The sequence below is a fragment of the Jaculus jaculus genome, chromosome 13 (assembly GCF_020740685.1).
Source record: "Jaculus jaculus isolate mJacJac1 chromosome 13, mJacJac1.mat.Y.cur, whole genome shotgun sequence".
Lineage (NCBI taxonomy): Eukaryota > Metazoa > Chordata > Mammalia > Rodentia > Dipodidae > Jaculus > Jaculus jaculus.
In genome coordinates this window covers 10,935,909-10,955,396 of record NC_059114.1, presented here as the reverse complement: position 1 = coordinate 10,955,396, position 19,488 = coordinate 10,935,909, and the positions used below count along the sequence as shown (strand labels likewise).

General features: G+C 39.5%; 1 protein-coding gene across 3 annotated transcripts in view; it reads left to right on the top strand.

The window, feature by feature from the left end:
* The window catches only part of Morc2 (MORC family CW-type zinc finger 2), a 42,822-nt gene that overhangs the window by 2,952 nt on the left and 20,382 nt on the right, over window positions 1-19,488 (top strand). For 2 of the 3 annotated variants that reach the window (XM_045132295.1, XM_004664075.3), the window contains exons 2-5: window positions 6,695-6,748; window positions 8,631-8,665; window positions 16,496-16,564; window positions 17,040-17,130. In XM_045132295.1, coding sequence (XP_044988230.1) covers window positions 6,695-6,748; window positions 8,631-8,665; window positions 16,496-16,564; window positions 17,040-17,130 — 249 coding nt within the window. The remainder of the gene's footprint in view (window positions 1-6,694; window positions 6,749-8,630; window positions 8,666-16,495; window positions 16,565-17,039; window positions 17,131-19,488) is intronic. The other variant, XM_045132296.1, reaches the window with a different exon arrangement.

Here is a 19,488-nt window from a genome sequence, read left to right as displayed (position 1 = left end):
CTAGCCCAGGCTGACCTGAAATTCACTGTGTAGTCTCAGCGTGGCTTTGAACTCACAGCGATCCTTCTACCTGTGCCTCCCAAGTGCTGAGATTAAAGGCATGTGTCATGATGATGAGCTGAAAGTTCATTCTTATGGGGAACTAAAACTTAAATTTTCACGTGATGTGACATGTTATAATGGACGATGAGCCTTTATATTAAAAATTTTAATAAATTACCTTCAGATAAGGGAATATTGATCTTATAGTACCTTCATTGTGTTATTAAGGTTCTAAAAACAGAATTTTAGGAATCTTGACATCTACAATATTGCTGTATTTTGAATTGTGAAAGAAAAAGTGTTTTGCTTTCCCATATCCCATTTAATATAGAATTAAAAGCAGACCCAGGCTAGGAGGGTGGAAATCACTGAGTTAGTTAAAAGCCTGGGCTTAAAAGTGAGTCAACCCTAAGTTTGACTGTTTTCCTGTTAGTGCCTAGTTATGTTTTTGAGGTAGAGTCTTGCTGTAGCCCAGGCTGACCTGAATTCACTCTGTAGTCACAGGGTGGCCTCAAACTCACAGCCATCCTTCTAACTCCTGAGTGCTGGGATTAAAGGCGTGTGCCACCACACCTGGCTGAACGCAGCAGTTTTTTCATCTGTATATGGGGCTAATATGATAGTGTTTGAGAATTATGCCAAAATACGAAGTTATTATCTCACAAATAATTCGTAGGAAGTATATGGTGAGTATTGCTTTCTTTAAGATAGTAGTTTGTTTATTTTTGGTTTTTCGAGGTAGGATCTCACTTTAGCTCAGGCTGACCTGATACTATGTAATCTCAGTGTGGCCTTGAACCCATGATTTATGGCAATCCTCCTACCTCTGCCTCCTTAGTGCTGGGATTAAAGGCGTGTGCCATCACGCCTGGTTTATGATAGTAGTTTATGTAGATCAAAAGTTATGTGAAGGCAACATGCTCTTAGTCATTAGCTACATGCTTAGTAAATTCAAAAGTAGAAGTTGGCAACATTAAACATCCTGAATTTTCTTAAAAAAATTAGGTCCTATGTACTTGTTGATACCAACATTAAAGCTAAAAGCAGGTCTGCAATATTCTCATCATACCCTAAAGGTCTAATTTCTTTTAATACTGTATATGGCTTTTTTTGAGGCAGGGTCTTACTCTAGCCCAACTGACCTGAAGCTAACTTTTTAGACCAGGCTGGCATTGAACTTAAGGCAGTACTCTTATCTCAGCTTCCTAAGTGCTGGGATTCAAGCCACCACTCCCAGCTTTGTATGTTGATTTTATGAGATTAGAAAAGTTAGGAGTTTTATGATCTTACTGCTTTTTGGTGATAGATTTGTGTCTACTATTTATGATGAGTGGCATTGGTGATGTTCCATTAGCATAAGATGCCTGTTGTGAGTCACGTGTTTTTTTAATGTGCCCTGATAGATCATGATGTTTCAGAATAAGATGACTACAGTTTGTTTTGTTTTTTTTTCCCCCCCCCCCCGGTGTGTGTGTGTGTGGGGGGGGGAGTTTGGCAAGCTGTGTGGCCAGAGCTGAATGTTGGGTATCCCACTCCATTGCTCTTCTGCCCATTCTTTTTTTGTGTGTGTGTGTGTTTTGTTTTTTGAGGTAGGGTCTCACGCTGGCTCATGCTGACCTCGAATTAACTATGTAGTCTCAGGGTGGCTTCAAACTCTCCGGGATCCTCCTTCCTCTCTCTGCCTCCCAAGTGCTGGGAATAGAGGTGTGCACCACCATGCCTGGCTCTTCTGCCCATTCTTATTTGAGCCAGTCTTAATTATCCCAGAGCTTTCTCTGTTTGTCACAAGCTCCAAAGATTCTGACATCTTTGGTTACCTAAGGGACAGGAGTTACAGAAGTGCGTGACCACACCCTGCTGTTTTTGTGAGTCCTTAGGTCTAGTTGTCTTTAATCTTTGAGCCATCTCTGGTTTGGCAACTTTTTAAAAAATAGTTGTTATGCTGGGGTTGACCCAGGGTCCTCATTCTTGCTAAGCTGACCTAAGGGCCTAGCCTAAGATGGCTACTTTTTAATTCTATTACTGTTGGTATATTTTGTAACTTAAATTACCTTATGGTGTTGGTGGGTTTTGTCCATGCCAGGAGTGACTGTAGAGAAACCTATCAAGTCAGAGGCTTCTGTTTCATATGATTTCTATACCTGTTGAAATGTAGGTCCATATTCTAAATATGTAAAATCAATCTGAAGCAAAATTGTTGCTCCAGGATTTCTCAGCATTATTTTGTTAAGGCAATTAACTGTTGACAGCATCTTCAAGAACTCAGTAAAAACTATCATTGTTGCGAGTAGATAATCTTTTGGTTTCAGTTCAGGCTGTCTGTATACAGGGAACTTTCCTTTCATAATAAACTAATTTACATGTGAATTTGTTGCTAGAAATGAACTGTAAAACTTTCTCCTGGGACCCAAGTGGTAAAAGCCATGGTAACTTGAAAGCAGATCAGAGTTTATAAAAATATATTGTTTGATCTTATGTTACATGAAAGGTTTTTAGGTTTGTAAAGAAAATAATTTCTTTTGGTATTCTCACATGGTAGCTAACAACAAGTGTACCTCTTAAAATTGGCAAAAAAAAAAAAGACAGTGTTGATAGGCTTTTGGTTTTTATAAGAAAATACTTTTATTTATTTGTTTGAGAGAGAAAGATTTTCCTCTGCAACAATTCAGTTTCCTAGTTATTTTTTAAAAAAACGTTTTTACTGATAATTTCCATAATTATAGACAATAAACTGTAGTTCCTCTTCCTTCCCACTTTCCTCTTCACAAATCTGCTCTCCATCATCTCTCCCCCATTAGTCTCTTTTTATTTTGATGTTATCGTCTTTACCTCCTAATATGAGGGTCTTGTCTGGCATAGGTTTTGATTTTTTATTATGTTAGAAAATAGAATTCTTCCTCAAAGAACAATAATTTCTCATTTGGAGATCAATAGATTTTTAAGTATTGTCTTTTACCTTACCAAGAAAAGGCCCCTTAACAGATGTGTACTGCCATTATAAAAGTACTTCTTAGCTACATTTTAATGATGTTAGCTTATTTGAAATATTTATGTAGTCTTTCGGCCATAGAGAACATGCCCGATCTTATCTGAAGTATATTTGTAGAAAAGCACTGATACTGCAGAACAAAGCATTTTGGAATTATTTTGCTCAGATTCTATAAATACAAGATACATTTTTCTTTAAAAACATGCTTTTTATTTATTTGGGGGAGAGAGAGACAGAGGCAGAGAGGAATTGAGTATGGACATGCCAGGACCTTCTGTCACTACAAACAAATTCCAGACACATGTGCCCAATTGTGCATTGGGCTTTATGTGGGAACTGGGGAATTGAACCTGGGCCATCAGGCTTTCCAAGCAAGTGCCTTTTAACTGCTGAACCATCTCTCCAGTCCCAAGGTATATTTCTAAGCTATGTAACAAGTACAGTAACAATTGAGCTACCTAGGCTTTGCACTTGCCCCTTTGAGATCCATTGTAGATCTCATTTTAGCATGAAACAATCAGAAATATAAACTGCTCTGGTAAAACTTTTATACCTTTGTCCTAATGACAGAGGATGTCAGAATTTTTTTTTTGAGGAAAGACTCAGTGTAGCCCAGATTGGCTTTGAACTTGATTTTTGGTTAACAATGATGATAAACTTACTCTCCTCCCTCCACCTGAGTGCTTGTACTATAAGCTTGAACAACCACACCCAGTTTTATGCATTGTTGGGGATCAAACCCAGGGGCTCTTGCATGCTAGGCATGTACTCTACCAACTGAACTACATATCTCCAGTGTAGAAACTTCATTTTTAATTTTTGAAATATTTTCATTTATTTGCAGTCAGAGAGGGGAGAGAGAATGAGCCACCTTGTGCATCTGGCTTACATGGGTCCTGGGGAGTTAAACCTGGGTTCTTTGGCTTTGCAGGCAAGCACCTTAACAGCTAAGCCATCCCTCCAGCCCTCTTTATTTCTTTATTAAAGTGCTAGGGACTGACCCAAAGGCCTTTTACATGCTACACAGACATTAACACTGATCTATATCCCCATTCCTCTCCCTATACAGAAATAACATACAGAATGTATTTTATTTAACTTACAGATTGGAGAATTTAATAATTTTGAAGTCTTTTGCTTAATTTTGAGGTATTGTGGCCATCTGTGTATCCCCAGTCTGGCCTTGAATTCTCCATCCTACTGCCTTAGCCTCTGAAGTTCTTGTCATTATAGGCTCCGTTACCATGTCTGGTTGAAACATAAATATTTACAACAATTGAATATGTGACTTACTTTTTAAAAATTTTTATTTATTTATTTGCAAACAGAGAGAGAGAATGGGCACACCAGAGCCTCCAGCCATTGCAAATGAACTCCAGACACATGTGCCCCTTGTGCATCTGGCTTATGTGGGTCCTGGGGAGTTGAACTGGGTCTTTTGGCTTCACAGGCAAACACCTTAACCGCTAAGCCATCTCTCCAGCCCAAGTGACTTATGTTTTTAAAGATTTATTTTTATTTATTACTTATTAGAGGGAGAGAGAGAGAATAGGCACACCAGGGCCTCTAGCCACTGTAAACAGACTCCAGACGCATGTGCTACCACGTGCATCTGGCTTATGTGGGACCTGGAGCATCAAACTTGGGATCTTAAGCTTTACAGGCAAGTAAAGCCACCTCTCCAGTGAATATGTGACTATTTTAGATAGTTTTCTTTTAGAAATTTGGTTCTTTAATATAAAATACTTATGAATTTAGATTTAGCCAGGGGAATCTATTTTGTAAATGGATTGGTAATAAAACTTTCTAATTCTTCGCTCTTGGTGCTGTTTTTGGATTAGCAACAGATCTGTTCACTGACCTTTTGAGGAGAAGTTTTTCCTAAAATTTAAGGAGCTGTTAGTTACTCAAGATTTATATTTATAAAAATTTAAAGAGTAACTTGAAAAGCAGTGTCCCTGGGCAGTTCAGTCATGAGTGTTCATTTTATTAACAATGGTTTATTATTTGTTTAAAACCATGTAAGCGGTCACATCCTAAATGCTGGCTATTTAATATTGATACATTTCATTCTAAATTTTTAGAAAATTTTACTTTGGCTATTGGTTGAAATTTTAAAAGAAAGTAATAATTTATAAAAAGTTGAAGATAATGTGTTATGTGAATCAGTTATTTTATATTTTATATTATGCTAAACTTTTTCTTGTTTTTTTGTTGTCGTCGTTTGTTTTTGTTTTTGTTTTTTCAAGGTAGGGTCTCACTCTAGCCCAGGCTGACCTAAAAATCACTGTGTCATCCCAGGGTGGCCTCAAACTCATGGCACTCTTCCTACCTCTGTCTCCTGAGTGCTGGGACTAAAGATGTGCGCCATCACACCTGGCCCAAACTGGTTTTCTATGTGGTTCTATGTGGACATATCCTACTTTTATAATTGAAGAAGACTTATGGGAAATGACAAATATTAAAGTTTACAATAAGTACACCCAACAGATAACATACTGGCATTTTACTTTGTGGATACTTAGGTGTATTCTACCAGTAACCAAGGAAAACCCATGTGCTTTTTGTACAGCTTATTAGCAAAAATTCTCCTTTTCAAAGACAATACAGACAATTTTGAGTCTTCCAGATTTTGGCTAAAAACAAAACTTTGTCTTTATTAAAGTAAACAATGTAGCTGGGCGTGGTGGCACACACCTTTAGTCCCAGCACTCAGGAGGCAGAGGTAGGAGGATCACTATGAGTTTGAGGCCACCCTGAGAATACAGAGTGAATTCCAGGTCAGTCTGGGCTTACCTTGAAAAAAAAAAAAACTGTTCTCTTGAACAATTCCTTCTGGAAGGCTAAGAGCTTGATGTTTCCTCCAAATCCTGGGAAAGATAACATGTTAAGGGACTTGGAAACCAATGGTTATCTCCTGGAAAGCTTTTTGAAAGGTTGGGTTCAGTAAATATACTCCAAATGCCACATTATTTAGAACTGAGAGCTACCTGGCTATAAGATGTATACATATAATTTTCCAGTGAAGTATGCAGAAATTGACACCTGGTTAAGGCAATGCAAAAGAAAATGCAGGCCTTCATTCTAGACAGACGACTATCACCACCTAACAGTACATGTAGGAATCTTGATGCTTTAGGGCAGGTTTCTCAATTCAAACATTTCTGATTAGATAGTAAGACTTGATTAACAAACACTTGAGCCTTAGCTCTGGAAAGGCTTTGAGTTGTGGAGAAGTTTAAATTTCAGTAGTCCACATTAACAATGCAAATAGAAATTTTAGTTTTTTTGAAGAAATTATTTGTAAGCAGTTAGGGAGAGAGAATATGAACAGTCATGCCAGGGCCTCTTGCTGCTGCAGACTAACTCCAGATGTATGTGCCACTTTGTGCATCTGGCTTTAACATGGTCACTGGGGAAATCAAACCAAGGCAGTCAGGCTTTTGCAAAGTGCCCTTAACCAGTGAGCCATCTCTACAGCCTTCAATTTAAGTTTGCTTGTTTGTTTGTTTTTTTTTTCCCTCTTAGGTAGGGTCTCACTCTAGTCCAGGCTGAATTCACTTTTTTTTTTTTTTAACAAAAACTTAAATGTTTTATAATTGACTTACTAGAAGTCATAGTTCAGTTAATTTGTTCGCTGACTCTTAGTCATTCTCATTTCAGAACTACTCATGAATTCTTGTTTGGTGCACTTGCTGAACTGGTTGATAATGCAAGGTATGTAGTCTTGTTTGGAGAGGAAACTTCGGGTCGTCATGACCTTGTTGTCTGAAGACCTGGGAGGAAGATTTGTGGCTGCAACTCCTAAGAGACTTGTTAACCAAAAAAAATTTTCAATAGTACAGTGATGCTTTCTTGATTAATTTACATTCATTCATTGCTTTTTGCACTGTAGCCTAAAAATAGTGAATTTAGCTCTTTTTAACTTCCCTGTGCATTCGAGTATGATAGTTATTAAAGATAGAGAATTACAACAAGAACTTGGGAGTCAAATTAATGGGGCACATAAGCTGTAATAACCAATTTGTACTACCAAAACATACCCCTAGTCTTTAAAATTAGCCCAGATTCTGTATCTTTCCACAATATGTTTTATTGCAAGGGGATTATTTCATCAGTGTCTTTTTTAAAACAACAGCTGTGTTTGGAAGGAGTCATACTTCAGGACTCTCATACTGCATTTTTAGTGATGGAATCATTAATATAAATGTTACTGTTTAAGACTAAATAGAGGTTTGAGTTTGTTCATAGGCAAAAGATCCTAGTCAAACTAAAGATTCTGTTTATAGTTATACTATGAGAATATTGTCTTGATCTCACTGATGGGAAGCAAATTTTGGAGACATGAGGAAGATGGTAAGAATTAATAGAATTACTTTTGAGAGTGCGAAATCCTAACCACTAGATCAGTAGGGAAAACTATAATTACTTTGAAAGAGTTCCATTTAGTAAGTTTATAATTTCTAATGTATGTACAGCTAAGTTTCACTAGTATTAGTTTTTACTTGTTTTTTAAAAATATTTGTTTGAGAGAGAGAATGAGAATGGGACTGTCAAGGGCCTCTTGCTGCTGCAAATGAATTCCTAATGCATGTGCCACTTGTGCATCTGGTTTCACATGGATACTGGGGAATCAAACCCAGGCCATCAGGCTTTGAAAGCAAATGTCTTTAACTACTGAGTCACCTTTTAGTCCCTTTGTTTTTTTCTGAGACAGGGTTTTGTTTACCTAAGCAGGCTTCAAACTCAAGATCCTGTCACTTCAGCTACATGTCACTATGTGTGACTTTTACTTTTGTTACTATATGTTGGGTGGCTGCTCATGAAAGTGTACTAGGTAACACATTGGTTAGCCACAAAATTCCCATTTTGTTTCAATGCTGATTGGTTCATAATTTTTACATCAGATTTCAAGAAGTAACACATGGCTGGGGAGATGGCTGAGTAGTTAAAGGCATTTGCTGACAAAGCTTAAAAGCCTAGGTTCATTTCCCTAGCACTCATATAAAGCCACATTCAAAGTGATTATGCATCTGTGATCTCAATGGGCCTAAGCCAATGGGAGGTGGTGCCAGGAGAATCTGAACTCCATGGCCAGCTAGTGTGATGTTCCTTTGTGGTCTGGCAGTTCATTTTGCAGCAGCAATAGACCCTTCAAAGAAGGTGGAGTGCAGATACCTCAAAGCTGTCCTCTTGATCTCTACATGCACACAATGGCACATACACAAACCATCTTTTTACCTTTTTCTCAAATGAATAAATAAAAAATTTAAAAAAGTAAACCATAGAGAAGTTCAGTAAGAAAGTTAATGAGTATGCTTTAGTAAGTATATTCATGGGGGTAGTCGGGGGAGAGGAATGTATCCAGGACCTCAGTGTCATGTAATTGACTAAATTAATTTAGAGCTCTGAAATGTTTTAAAAGTAGGGAAAATTATGTGCCTAAGGGTAGAAGCAAAATTCTAATGCATGTAGATTTTTCATGTTTTCTTGAATTGTTCAAAATAATATGTATTCCACTTAAAATGCAGTATATTTTGCTGATTGATATTTCATATTCTTATTTGTATCTTGTCCCCCCCCCCCTTAAATTTTGCAGAGATGCTGATGCCACTAGAATAGATATTTATGCCGGTAAGCCAGACTTTAGTTTTTCTTTTAATGCCCAGTTACTCTTTAAGGTAATTCTTACTGTGCCTAAGAAGTGAGTGTGAAATAGTTTCTGGGGCCTAGGGAGGAGGCTCAGTTTCTTCAGGTCATAGGTAAAAATGGGGCAGTTCTGGTCAGGTATGTCATAGAAAACCAGGGAAATTGTGGGGTGATGGAATAGATTCGTAGGGAATGAAATGATCAACTACTAGTCATTTACTGAAAGTGATCTTGTTAGAATTTCTCCCTCACACCCTCCACCACCATCCTGGTAGCAGCACTTCCAGCCTGGAGAGTTGCTGGTGTAAGTTGCAGAAAACAGCTGGTAACTGGGTTACAGAGTTGCTGAGAACATCTTGTAAATTTTGGTGAGGAGAATTGCCTGGCTTAGAGTTGGAAGCTCTTACAGCCTCTATTATGTTGCTTAATTACCTGTGCTGTTTTAGTGTAAGATCCTCTTATTTCCTAAAGTGGTTGTAACAACAGCAGAAAAATTATTAGTATCATCAGACTTTTATTTATTTATTTTATTTTATTTATTGGAGAGAGAGAGAGGCAAATAGAATGGGCATGCCAGGTCCTTCAGCCACTGCAAATGAATTTTAGACATGTGCCACATTGTACATCTGGCTTACATGGGTCCCAGGGAATCAAACCTGGGTCCATAGGCTTTGCAGACAAGCACCTTAACTGCTAAGCCATCTCTCCAGCCCATATTTATTTTTTTAAGTAATTTTTTTTCCTGTCCTATTTATAGAAATATCTTTTTTGGTCATTTTAAGTTATTTCAAAGAATGAGCAAGAGAGAGAATGAGCACTCCAGGTCCTCTAGCCACTGCAGACAAACTCCAGATGTATGCATCACCTTGTGCACCTGGCTTATGCAGGTACTGGGGAATCAAACCTAGGTCCTTAGGCTTTGCAGGCAAGCACCTTAATGGCTACACGATCACTCCAGCCCCTGGTCATTTCAATATTAAAAACGTGGTAATACAACAGAAGATAGTTCTCAAATTCAGTTTCAAATTTTTTATTTATTAGAGAGAGGGAAGGGAAGAGAAAGAATGAGAATGGGTGCACCAGGGCCTCCAGCCACTGCAAATGCACTCTAGATGAATGTACCACCGTGTGCATCTAGCTTACCTAGGTTCTGAGGAATTGAACCTGGGTCCTTAGTCTTATCAGGCAAGTGCCTTAACTGGCCATCGCTCCAGCCCCTCAGTCCAATTTTAATGTGGTATCTTTTTCTCATTTTTATTTATGAAGTTTGTTGGAAGGTGTAAGATCATATTTTTGAATGTTCGCAGTTTCTGAAAGTCTTTATGTAGAATATACAATTATCAAATACCCCTCTTCATGGAATCAGTTGATCAATGGGAATAAACACACAATTAAGTAGAACTTTTAATGGCATTATAGTTATGGAGAACCTCCAAATAGAATGGAATACTCATGCCCAATGTGTTTTGGAGCAAAGAAAAGAAAACATTTAGAATATTTATGCATTATTTATCCTCTTTTTTTTTTTTCTTCTTCTTCTTCTTCAATGCAGCATCTTGCTCTAGTCCAGGCTGACCTGAAATTCACCATAGTATCTGGCTGTCCTTGATCAGTGATCCTCCTACTTCTGCCTCCCAAGTGCTGGGATTAAAAGTGTATGCCCCCATACCTGGCTGGGAGAGAGAATGGATGTGCCAGGGCCTTTAACCATTGTAAACAAATTTCAGATGCATGCACTACTTTGTGTATCTGGTTTTATATCAGTCCTGGGGAATCGAACTTTGGTCGTTCAGCTTTGAAGCCCTTAACCACCGAGCAATCTCTCCTGCCCCATTTATCCTTCTTAAATTCTAAAAGCTCTCTGTTGAAAAGGCTCTGCCAAAGTGATAGAAATAGGTCCTCTTCAACTGTATGCTTTCTTAACAGGAAATAGGTGTACAATAAGGAAATGTTAGAACGTAGTTGCTAAATCCCCAAGATGTAGGTGTTTTCCTAAGCCAAATCTGGAGGAGGCTTTCAGGAGTGCTGAGTTATCACTGGAAGAAATGGTGGTGGTTCTAACTATTGCTGATAAAGATGATAAAGTAAAATGGGCCTCTACTTCAAGTGATATTGAAGGAGCAAATTTTCTTTTTTTATTTTTAGTAGGGTCTTACTCTCATCCAGGCTTACCTGGAACTCACTTTGTAGTCCTAAGCTTGCTTCAGATTCACAGCTTTCTCTCCCCAACCCCTGCCCCCACCCCACCCCCCGCCCCAGTGTTGGGATTAAAGGCATGCTCCACCAATGGCAAAATCTAATAACTGAATCTTTGGAAGAACGTGTAAAGGAAATCTGTTTCCTCCTACAGGTTCAGTGGCTGAATTTCAGAAGGAAATTTAGTACTTGATATGCAAAATATGGGAATACTTATATTTCAGTTTAAATTTAAAAAAGACCCAATGCACAGTTTTGTTTTCTCAATGCTTTTATTTGCTTTGGGTAAAGGTCAGAGAAGATGAGATGTTTAATTGGAGAGATAATTAGTGCATCAAAAATGCTTAGAGACCGACAACTAGGTCTTGCAGGGCCAGTGAAGACAGGTACGGGTTGGGGTGTGGTGGCACATGCCTCTTACAATCCTAGCACTTGGAAGGTAGAGGCAAGACGATCAGGACTTCAAGGATATCTCTGGTACCTAGTAAGTTAAGGCTAGCCTGGGCTATATGAAAGCCTAGTCTCAAAAAAAAAGTTACAGTAATGTGGTAGAAGCAGTAAGCACTGTAACATTTTGGCAAAAGTTTTTTAAATTATTTATTTATTTATTTATTTATTTGAGAGAGGGAGAAAGATGCAGATATAAAGAGAATGGGCACACCAAAATGAATTCCAGGTGCATGTGCCACCTTGTACATCTGGCTTTATGTGGATACTGGGGAATCGAATCTGGGTCCTTTGGCTTTGCTGGCAAGTGCCTTAACCCCTAAGCCATCTCTACAGCCCACAAAAGTTGTTTTGAGTTCTTTGAGATTGGAATTGGAGGTCTTGGTGGAAATATCCTTAACTTCACATTTTCCTTGTTGTCTTATTAACATCCAACAGGAATAAAAACAGTTGGAATCATTAATAATCTTAATAACTTAAAGTTCTTGTTAGTACAGTATATAGATTAATACAAATTTAGAGCACTTCCCAAACATTAGCTACAGTTTGAAGTTACTATAATACCATATTTCAAAGGCTGCATTTAAACCTGATGGTAAGAAAGTTGATAGTCTTTCATTTACCTAACATATTATTAGTTGGAACCAGACTATGATACAACTCTCTAGCTGTCAGAATTAGATTCTGGCTTTTTTGAATCTCTTCTTAAGATTGATGCCAGGCCCGTTGTTAATGAATTCAAAATTAAAACAAAACCCCTGTTGCTCATTAGTCATGGCAGATGAAATAAGGATTGTTTCACAATACATCTCTTCACTTGCTAACTCACTGTCAATAGAATAGAGTCATATCAAGTCTGAAGGAGCCAGACTTGGTCTTATTGGAGGAAGTGCAACCTTCTTAACTGATGCTGACAATCTTAATATAGCTGCTACTTGGCCGTGAGACCACTGCGAAGCAGACAGAGTGGCTTTGCCTTCTGTTTTGATCCAGGATATATGATGGAAAGGGAAGCACAAAATCTTCACTATTGAGACCTCTTTCATGCAGAATATCCCCTCCTTCATCCCAGTCCTTTCCTAGGAGGCTTTAATTAACACTCAGTTGACTGATTAAGTCACAGGTGTTAGTGAATCTTGATAATAGAATGTCTGGGGAGATAGTTTTCAGCAGGGATGCCTTCTTGATTCTCCTGGCTTGAGATAGATAATGTGCTTCTCAAAGGACAATCCACCCCATGAACAGTTTCGTTACAATTGGGAGAAACCGAAATTCTCAGTACTGTGCCCTCAGACTATCCAGAGCAGAGCCTGGACTCTTATTTTCCCAAGCTCTTTAGATTGATTCTTACCCATATACATTTTGTTCTTGTCGTTCTCTTCCTAGCCTCCTTGGGTTTAATTTTTTTTTTTTTCTCCGAGGTAGAGTCTTGCTCTAGCTCAGGCTGACCTGGAGTTCACTATGTAGTCTCAGGGTGACCTTGAACTCTTGGTGATCCTCCTACCTCTGCTTCCAAAGTGCTGAGATTAAAGGTGTGTGCCACCATGCCTGGCTTATTTGGCTTAGATCTTTCTGTTCTTCCTTCCTCTGTTGCATGGAGTAGTAGAGATTAGAATCCATCTAGACTGTTTCAGGAAGACAGGAACCACATCTGTACTGTTCCATGCTCTTGTTCCTATCACAGATCAGGTACACAAAACACTTTATTTACTACGTACTGAGAATCTAATATTGTCACGTGAAAACACCACATTATTCATTTATATAGCATTTAAATTTATGCTGAGTTGTCTATTATGTTTTGACCGTGAGACATTATTATTTGTGACCATGGACCTGGGCACATTTGCCCATTTATATTCTGTCAGTCAGTGTATGACTTTACAGTATAGTCTCTTAACCCTTGAAAACTACATGTGAAAGCTTTGCGAGAAATCCTTGAGCCAGACTGTTAAGTGATGACTGTGCTGAAGTGACCCGTTCATCTCGAACTTACATATGGGCCTGGAAAGGCACTTCTTAGGTAGTGTCAAGGGATGCTGGTCATTTTGGGGCCTTATTAGATACTCTTGGCTCAAGTCAATTTGTAGATCCCAAAGCAGAGTCTTTATGTGCATTTTATGACATGGGTACGATAGCAAATGTTTCTAGGCTAGATTTAAGAGTATTGCTGTCATCCTGCTGTACCTGACTCAATTTGAGTCTCCACATGACCCTGGAGTCTTACAGATGGAAACTTTAAAGGCTTCTTTTTTTTTTTAAATTATTTTGCTTTATGTTTATTTATTTATTTGAAAGTGACAGACAGAAAAAGAAGCAGAGAGAGAGAGTGAGAGAGAATGGGCACGCCAGGGCCTCCAGCCACTGCAAACGAACTCCAGATACATGTGTCCCTTGTGCATCTGGCTAATGTGGGTCCTGGGGAATCGAACCTCGAACCAAGATCCTTAGGCTTCACAGGCAAGCGCTTAACCACTGAGCCATCTCTTCAGCACCCCCCCTTTTTTTTTTTTTTACACTTTTTAAATACTTGTTCCTGCTTGCCATATCTCACTTGAATTACTCAGATTCTGATAAGAAGTGCTACCATGAGGAGAAATGTATTTGCCAGTAGTGCTTTCAGGAAGATCCTCACCCTTGGAACTTTCCAGAGACACTTTTTTTTTTTTTTTTTTTTTTGAGGTAGGGCCTCACTCTATCTCAGGGTGGCCTCCAACTCATGGCAGTCCTCCTACCTCTGCCTCCCAAGTGCTAAGATTAGAGGCATGTGTCACTGCACCCGGCTTTGAAGAGGCACTTTTAATGAATGTTCAGCAGCTTCCTGAACATTGAGTGATACTTGACAATCTTTGTGGTTTATAATCCATCCAAAATATCATTTTAACTTATATTAATTTGTCTCTTTAACAGAAGGCAATCATAACTCACTTGAAGTTTTAGCCTGAGGGGAGGACAGAGTATTTTTAAACTGAAATATGTCAAAGTTATTGTACAAAGTTAGTGAACTGCAGCTTTGTTCCTCCTTTAGGGACCAGGCTCCAAAGAAGCCTAAGGCTTGTTCATAGATTATGTTTCACAGACTTCCTTCCTTTTAGAAGAAGTGTCAACTTTTATTTCTGTATCAAGCAATGGACCACAAACAGCATCTATACTGGGGGGGGGGGTGATATTGTGGGTTCCTTCCATGGTTTATTTGAGTCCTCTGATCCCACCTCTGCCTCACCTTCCCTTTTGTGTCTACATGTCTCTGATTCCAAGATGAGTTCCTCCATTGTTCACTAGCCCTCATTCAGTCACAAGGTACCTTGAAAACTAGTGTAGCTTCCTTCTCTTTTTGGTAGTCTCTTCTGCACTGTCAGATACCCTAGAGCTGGACTACAGCAAGTTACTACTTGATGTTCCTTCCATAAGACAGCTACTGAGGAAAGAGGTTCTTCACCCACCTGTGGGAGTGGCAGCCACAGTCTGATGTGCTCCCTTCCTCTTTGCCAGGAAGCCCTACTGTGACTACTGTGTTTATCTTGTTAAAGGACTGTTTTTTTTAAATTATTTTTTAATTTTTATTAACATTTTCCATGATTATAAAAAAATTCCCATAGTAATTCCCTCCTCCCTTCCTTTCTCTTCCCTTTATATCTCCTTTTTAACTTACTGGCCTCTGCTACTTAGTATTTTCCTTCTCACGCAGAAGCCCAATCATCTGTAGCTAGGATCCACATATGAGAGAGAACATGTGGCGCTTGGCTTTCTGGGCCTGGGTTATCTGGCTTAGTATAATCCTTTCCAGGTCCATCCATTTTTCTGCAAATTTCATAACTTCATTTTTCTTTACCACTGAGTAGAACTCCATTGTATAAATGTGCCACATCTTCATTATCCACTCATCAGTTGAGGGACATCTAGGCTGGTTCCATTTCCCAGCTATTATAAATTGAGCAGCAATAAACATAGTTGAGCACGTACTTCTAAGGAAATGAGACGAATCCTTCGGATATATGCCTAGGAGTGCTATAGCTGGGTCGTATGGTAGATCAATCTTTAGCTGTTTTAGGAACCTCCACACTGATTTCCACAATGGCTGGACCAGATTGCATTCCCACCAGCAGTGTAGAAGGGTTCCTCTTTTTCCACATCCCCGCCAACATTTATGATCATTTGTTTTCATGATGGTGGCCAATCTGACAGGAGTGAGATGGAATCTCAATGTAGTTTTAATCTGCATTTCCCTGATGACTAGTGACGTAGAACATTTTTTAGATGCTTATATGCCATTCGTATTTTTCCTTTGAGAATGTTCTATTTAGCTCCTTAGTCCATTTTTTGATTGGCTTGTTTGATTCCTTATTATTTAATTTTTTGAGTTCTTTGTATATCCTAGATATTAATCCTCTATCAGATATATAGCTGGCAAAGATCTTTTCCCATTCTGTAGGTTGCCTCTTTGCTTTTTTCACTGTGTCCTTTGCAGTGCAAAAAAAGGACTTTTTCTAATCAAGCAAGTCCAGCCTGGAACCAGACATCTTTTGCTGTATCTTATCATCCCACCACTTTTGAGGGGCCCATATGACCATGAATACAGATAGCTCAGAAACTGCAGTTAGCTCGGGGATAATTTTATACACACACACATATACACACATAGTAATTCATCTCTTAGGTTGCAACTGCCATGATTGTGCCTATACAGCCATAGACTTAAGTCACAAAGGAAGGTGCCCTGTTAAGTTTGGATGGTTATTAAGACACAGTCCATGGGACAAGGCAGATAGGATAATAATCAGGTAAGGATAAACAAGGATGCTTGGGGTCTGTGTGAAATACATGCATAGTTAGTGGCCTTGAATGGGGTTAGATGCTTTTCTAATACATTCTCCGAAACTTTATCATGAACTAGAAAGCTCTGATGAGATTTTGGTGGGAATTTACACCATTAAGGCCCTGTGTTTTTAATTCATACTAGCTTAGGACTATTGGAAGAAGTTAGGTTTGCTCTAATCCTTTTGTACCAAGCTTCACTTTTATTTTTTTAAAGGGGAAGGCCAAATTATTATTACTTTACATTTTGACCAAGCTTCACTTTGATTTATCTTCTATTATCTTCTATTCATACTATATGAATACTTGTGTTGGTGCTCTCTAACAGTCTAATAATGGAGGCTGCTTCTTTCTCAGAAAGACGAGAGGACCTTCGAGGAGGATTTATGCTTTGCTTTTTGGATGATGGAGCAGGAATGGACCCAAGTAAGTGATTCGATGATTGTTTCTTTTGGGGAGGTCATAATCAGTTACTATTAAAGTTGTTTTTCTGTGACCTCACTGTTTTGATTAGAAAGTTCACCTAGGGAATGAGAAGTCTATTGCAACATCTTAATTCCACTGTGTATTTGCCAGGTCTTGTCCTAACACAGGAGAGATAGGATTTGAAAGGCAGCCTGAAATCAGTCCAATTACAGTGTGTCAGCTTGCCCAGCATCCTGGTGCTGGAACTACTGAGGTCTTCTTCAGACTCTACCATATTCTGTTAACAAATCATATGGTATGGTAGTGGTATTGACAGGCCAAGCAAAGGTTACCTTCACTTTGCCTCATGGCTGTAAATTTCTTTGGATTGAGGTCGCCATAATCTGAACAGCCGTAATCTAACAAGGTTTCAGACCTTTGACTTTGAGGGAGAGAAATGCTAACTTTTCACTTTCTGTTGTGTCTGCCACTTCAGGTGATGCTGCTAGTGTGATCCAGTTTGGAAAGTCAGCTAAACGAACACCTGAGTCCACCCAGATTGGGCAGTATGGGAATGGGTTAAAATCGTAAGTCTGTTGGAAGCCTGTCATGGGGCTTAACATACACAGATTACATGATGCTCTCCTGCTGTCCTCCTCATTGGCCCTCTAAGATTGTCACTTTGACTAATAGGAGAACAGAAAGGGATCATGGTTTGGGGATAATTTACAAACTGCCCAGTTGAGTTTGCCATATAGGTCAAAGACTATGGACATCCAAAACAAGGTGGGGTAGGGAGGTTATGGGTTTTTCTTAGCATTGTGCTCTAGAACTGCATTTTGCCTCCTTACTAAAAAATTATTTATTTTTTTTCTTGTGATTGAGGATGTGAGTTGATTTTCTTATGGAGTCAGGATGTGTCTGAGACAGCAAGGAGATCACTTCACAGTGTAGCAGTGTTCTGTGCCACCTGCTATGTGTCATGCTTCGTGCTAGACACTGGGAATACAGAGTGAGCAAGAGAGATGGAAGCTCCCCCTCCCTGAGGACAGCACATATCCTGCAAGGCCCTCCAGCAGGACACCCACCGAATACCTTCAGATCTCCTGGGGCCTTTCCTTCTGCTGTTGGCTCCCGCTTGTTTAGTGTTTGGAATGTGTTGTTCTGGCTTTGAGTGAAGCCCCAAGAGAAAGGTTTCTATTTCTGAAATGCTCACTTCCAACTCTACATACCTTTGGACAGAATAAAATGTAGTGGAATTGGAGTTTGTGCAAATGGAATTATGAGTCACATTTTTAGTCTTACTGTGGAAATGTGTTGTTTTGTTAGAGAAATGGTGCTGGTTTGATCTGTCATCAACCTTGATTGGGCCTCATGTGCATTGTACTTTGGGTGTGGAGAAGAATGCTTCCAAAAAAGTCAGGAGCATGGTTTGTAGACTATAGGATTTTTCGCTCAGGGCAGGACCCAAATGGATACTAATCACTTACCATGTGCCAGGCATTATGCTAAAAACTTTACATGAATGAGCTCACTTAATCCTCACTATAGCCCTATGATACATATTTACTCCTATTTTTACATGAAGAAATTTGAGATGGGGTGAGGTAACTTGCCCAAACGCATAAAAATGCCTTTGTGCAGAGCTAGAATAAGAACCAGCTCTTTTCGACTACAGGATGGGAGCTGCTGTCCATTTTATTTCATCCAGACAAATTAAGGTTCAAATCTCTGCCCAGCCATTTAGTCACTTACCCTGTGACTTCTCCTTTTGTAAATTGAGATTGTAATACATACCAAATACTTAAAAGACGAGTTCCGACGTTACTACAAGTGTCCCTAGCCTGTAATCACAGTGAATCACCTGGGTTTCCCATGGGATTCTGATATATGTAGTCTAAGTCTCCCAAACTGAGATTTTTTTTTATTTTTTCATTTTATTTTTATTTTTTGGTTTTTCGAGGTAGGGTCTCACTCTGGTCCACGCTGACCTGGAATTAACTCTAGTCTCAGGGTGGCCTTGAACTCACAGCGATCCTCCTACCTCTGCCTCCCGAGTGCTGGGATTAAAGGCGTGCGCCACCACGCCCGGCTCCAAACTGAGATCTTTTTAGAGTCATTGGAAACTCTGATTTCTCTCATCTGGATTGCAGGTCAGCTCCTTCATATCTGGTCCTGTCAGTTCTATAAACTCAGCTTCACCTTTCTGAAAGTTTTTTGAGGTTCTAACCTTTGACATCTCCCTTACAGAGCGAGGCTCAGGAGCAAGTGGAATGTGTTTTTTGAACATGCTTAGAAGATGGGAAAGGAGCATGTGCAGAGTTAGAGTACTGTCATTAGCCTATTCCAGAGACTTAAGAAGGACCCATTGAACTGGAGCCCTCTAGTGTTCAGAGTTGAGAAGTTAAAAGTACACCAGGAAGAGTCTGAGAATAGGGCTGAGAAGCAGGGAAATTAGCAGGTATTTTCTGCTGTTCAAGCCCTTTGGTCAATGTTAAAGACAGAGGGAAGAAAGGGGTGTGGAGAGAGGTTTTGTTAGATCAAGGGCATTGCCATCCACAAGTTTCAGAAAGGAGAACTATTGTGAAATTGAAGGGAAAGGAACCCAGCCAGCACCTCAGGTACCGGAGGAATAAAAGCAAGACTTGGCACCCCCCCCCCCCCCCCCCCCCGGGTATCTCTACAGAGTGCCTTGGGAGGTTTTCTCCAGTGTTTGGGAAAATAGGACATGACATTCATTCATTGATGTGCTTGGCATGCCAATCTGGTTTGTGTTTGTACACAAGAGAGTAATGAGGCTTCCTGCTTCTGTCATCTCCTGGGATGTTGTGAAGACTGTGTAGAAGAACAGAGTCTCCTTGCTGAGTGGGCAGTCCTCTCACTGTTGCTTCGGCCTTCTGCCCTGCCCCATGCTGCCTGTCTCTGCCTGTCCCTCAGAAGGATTA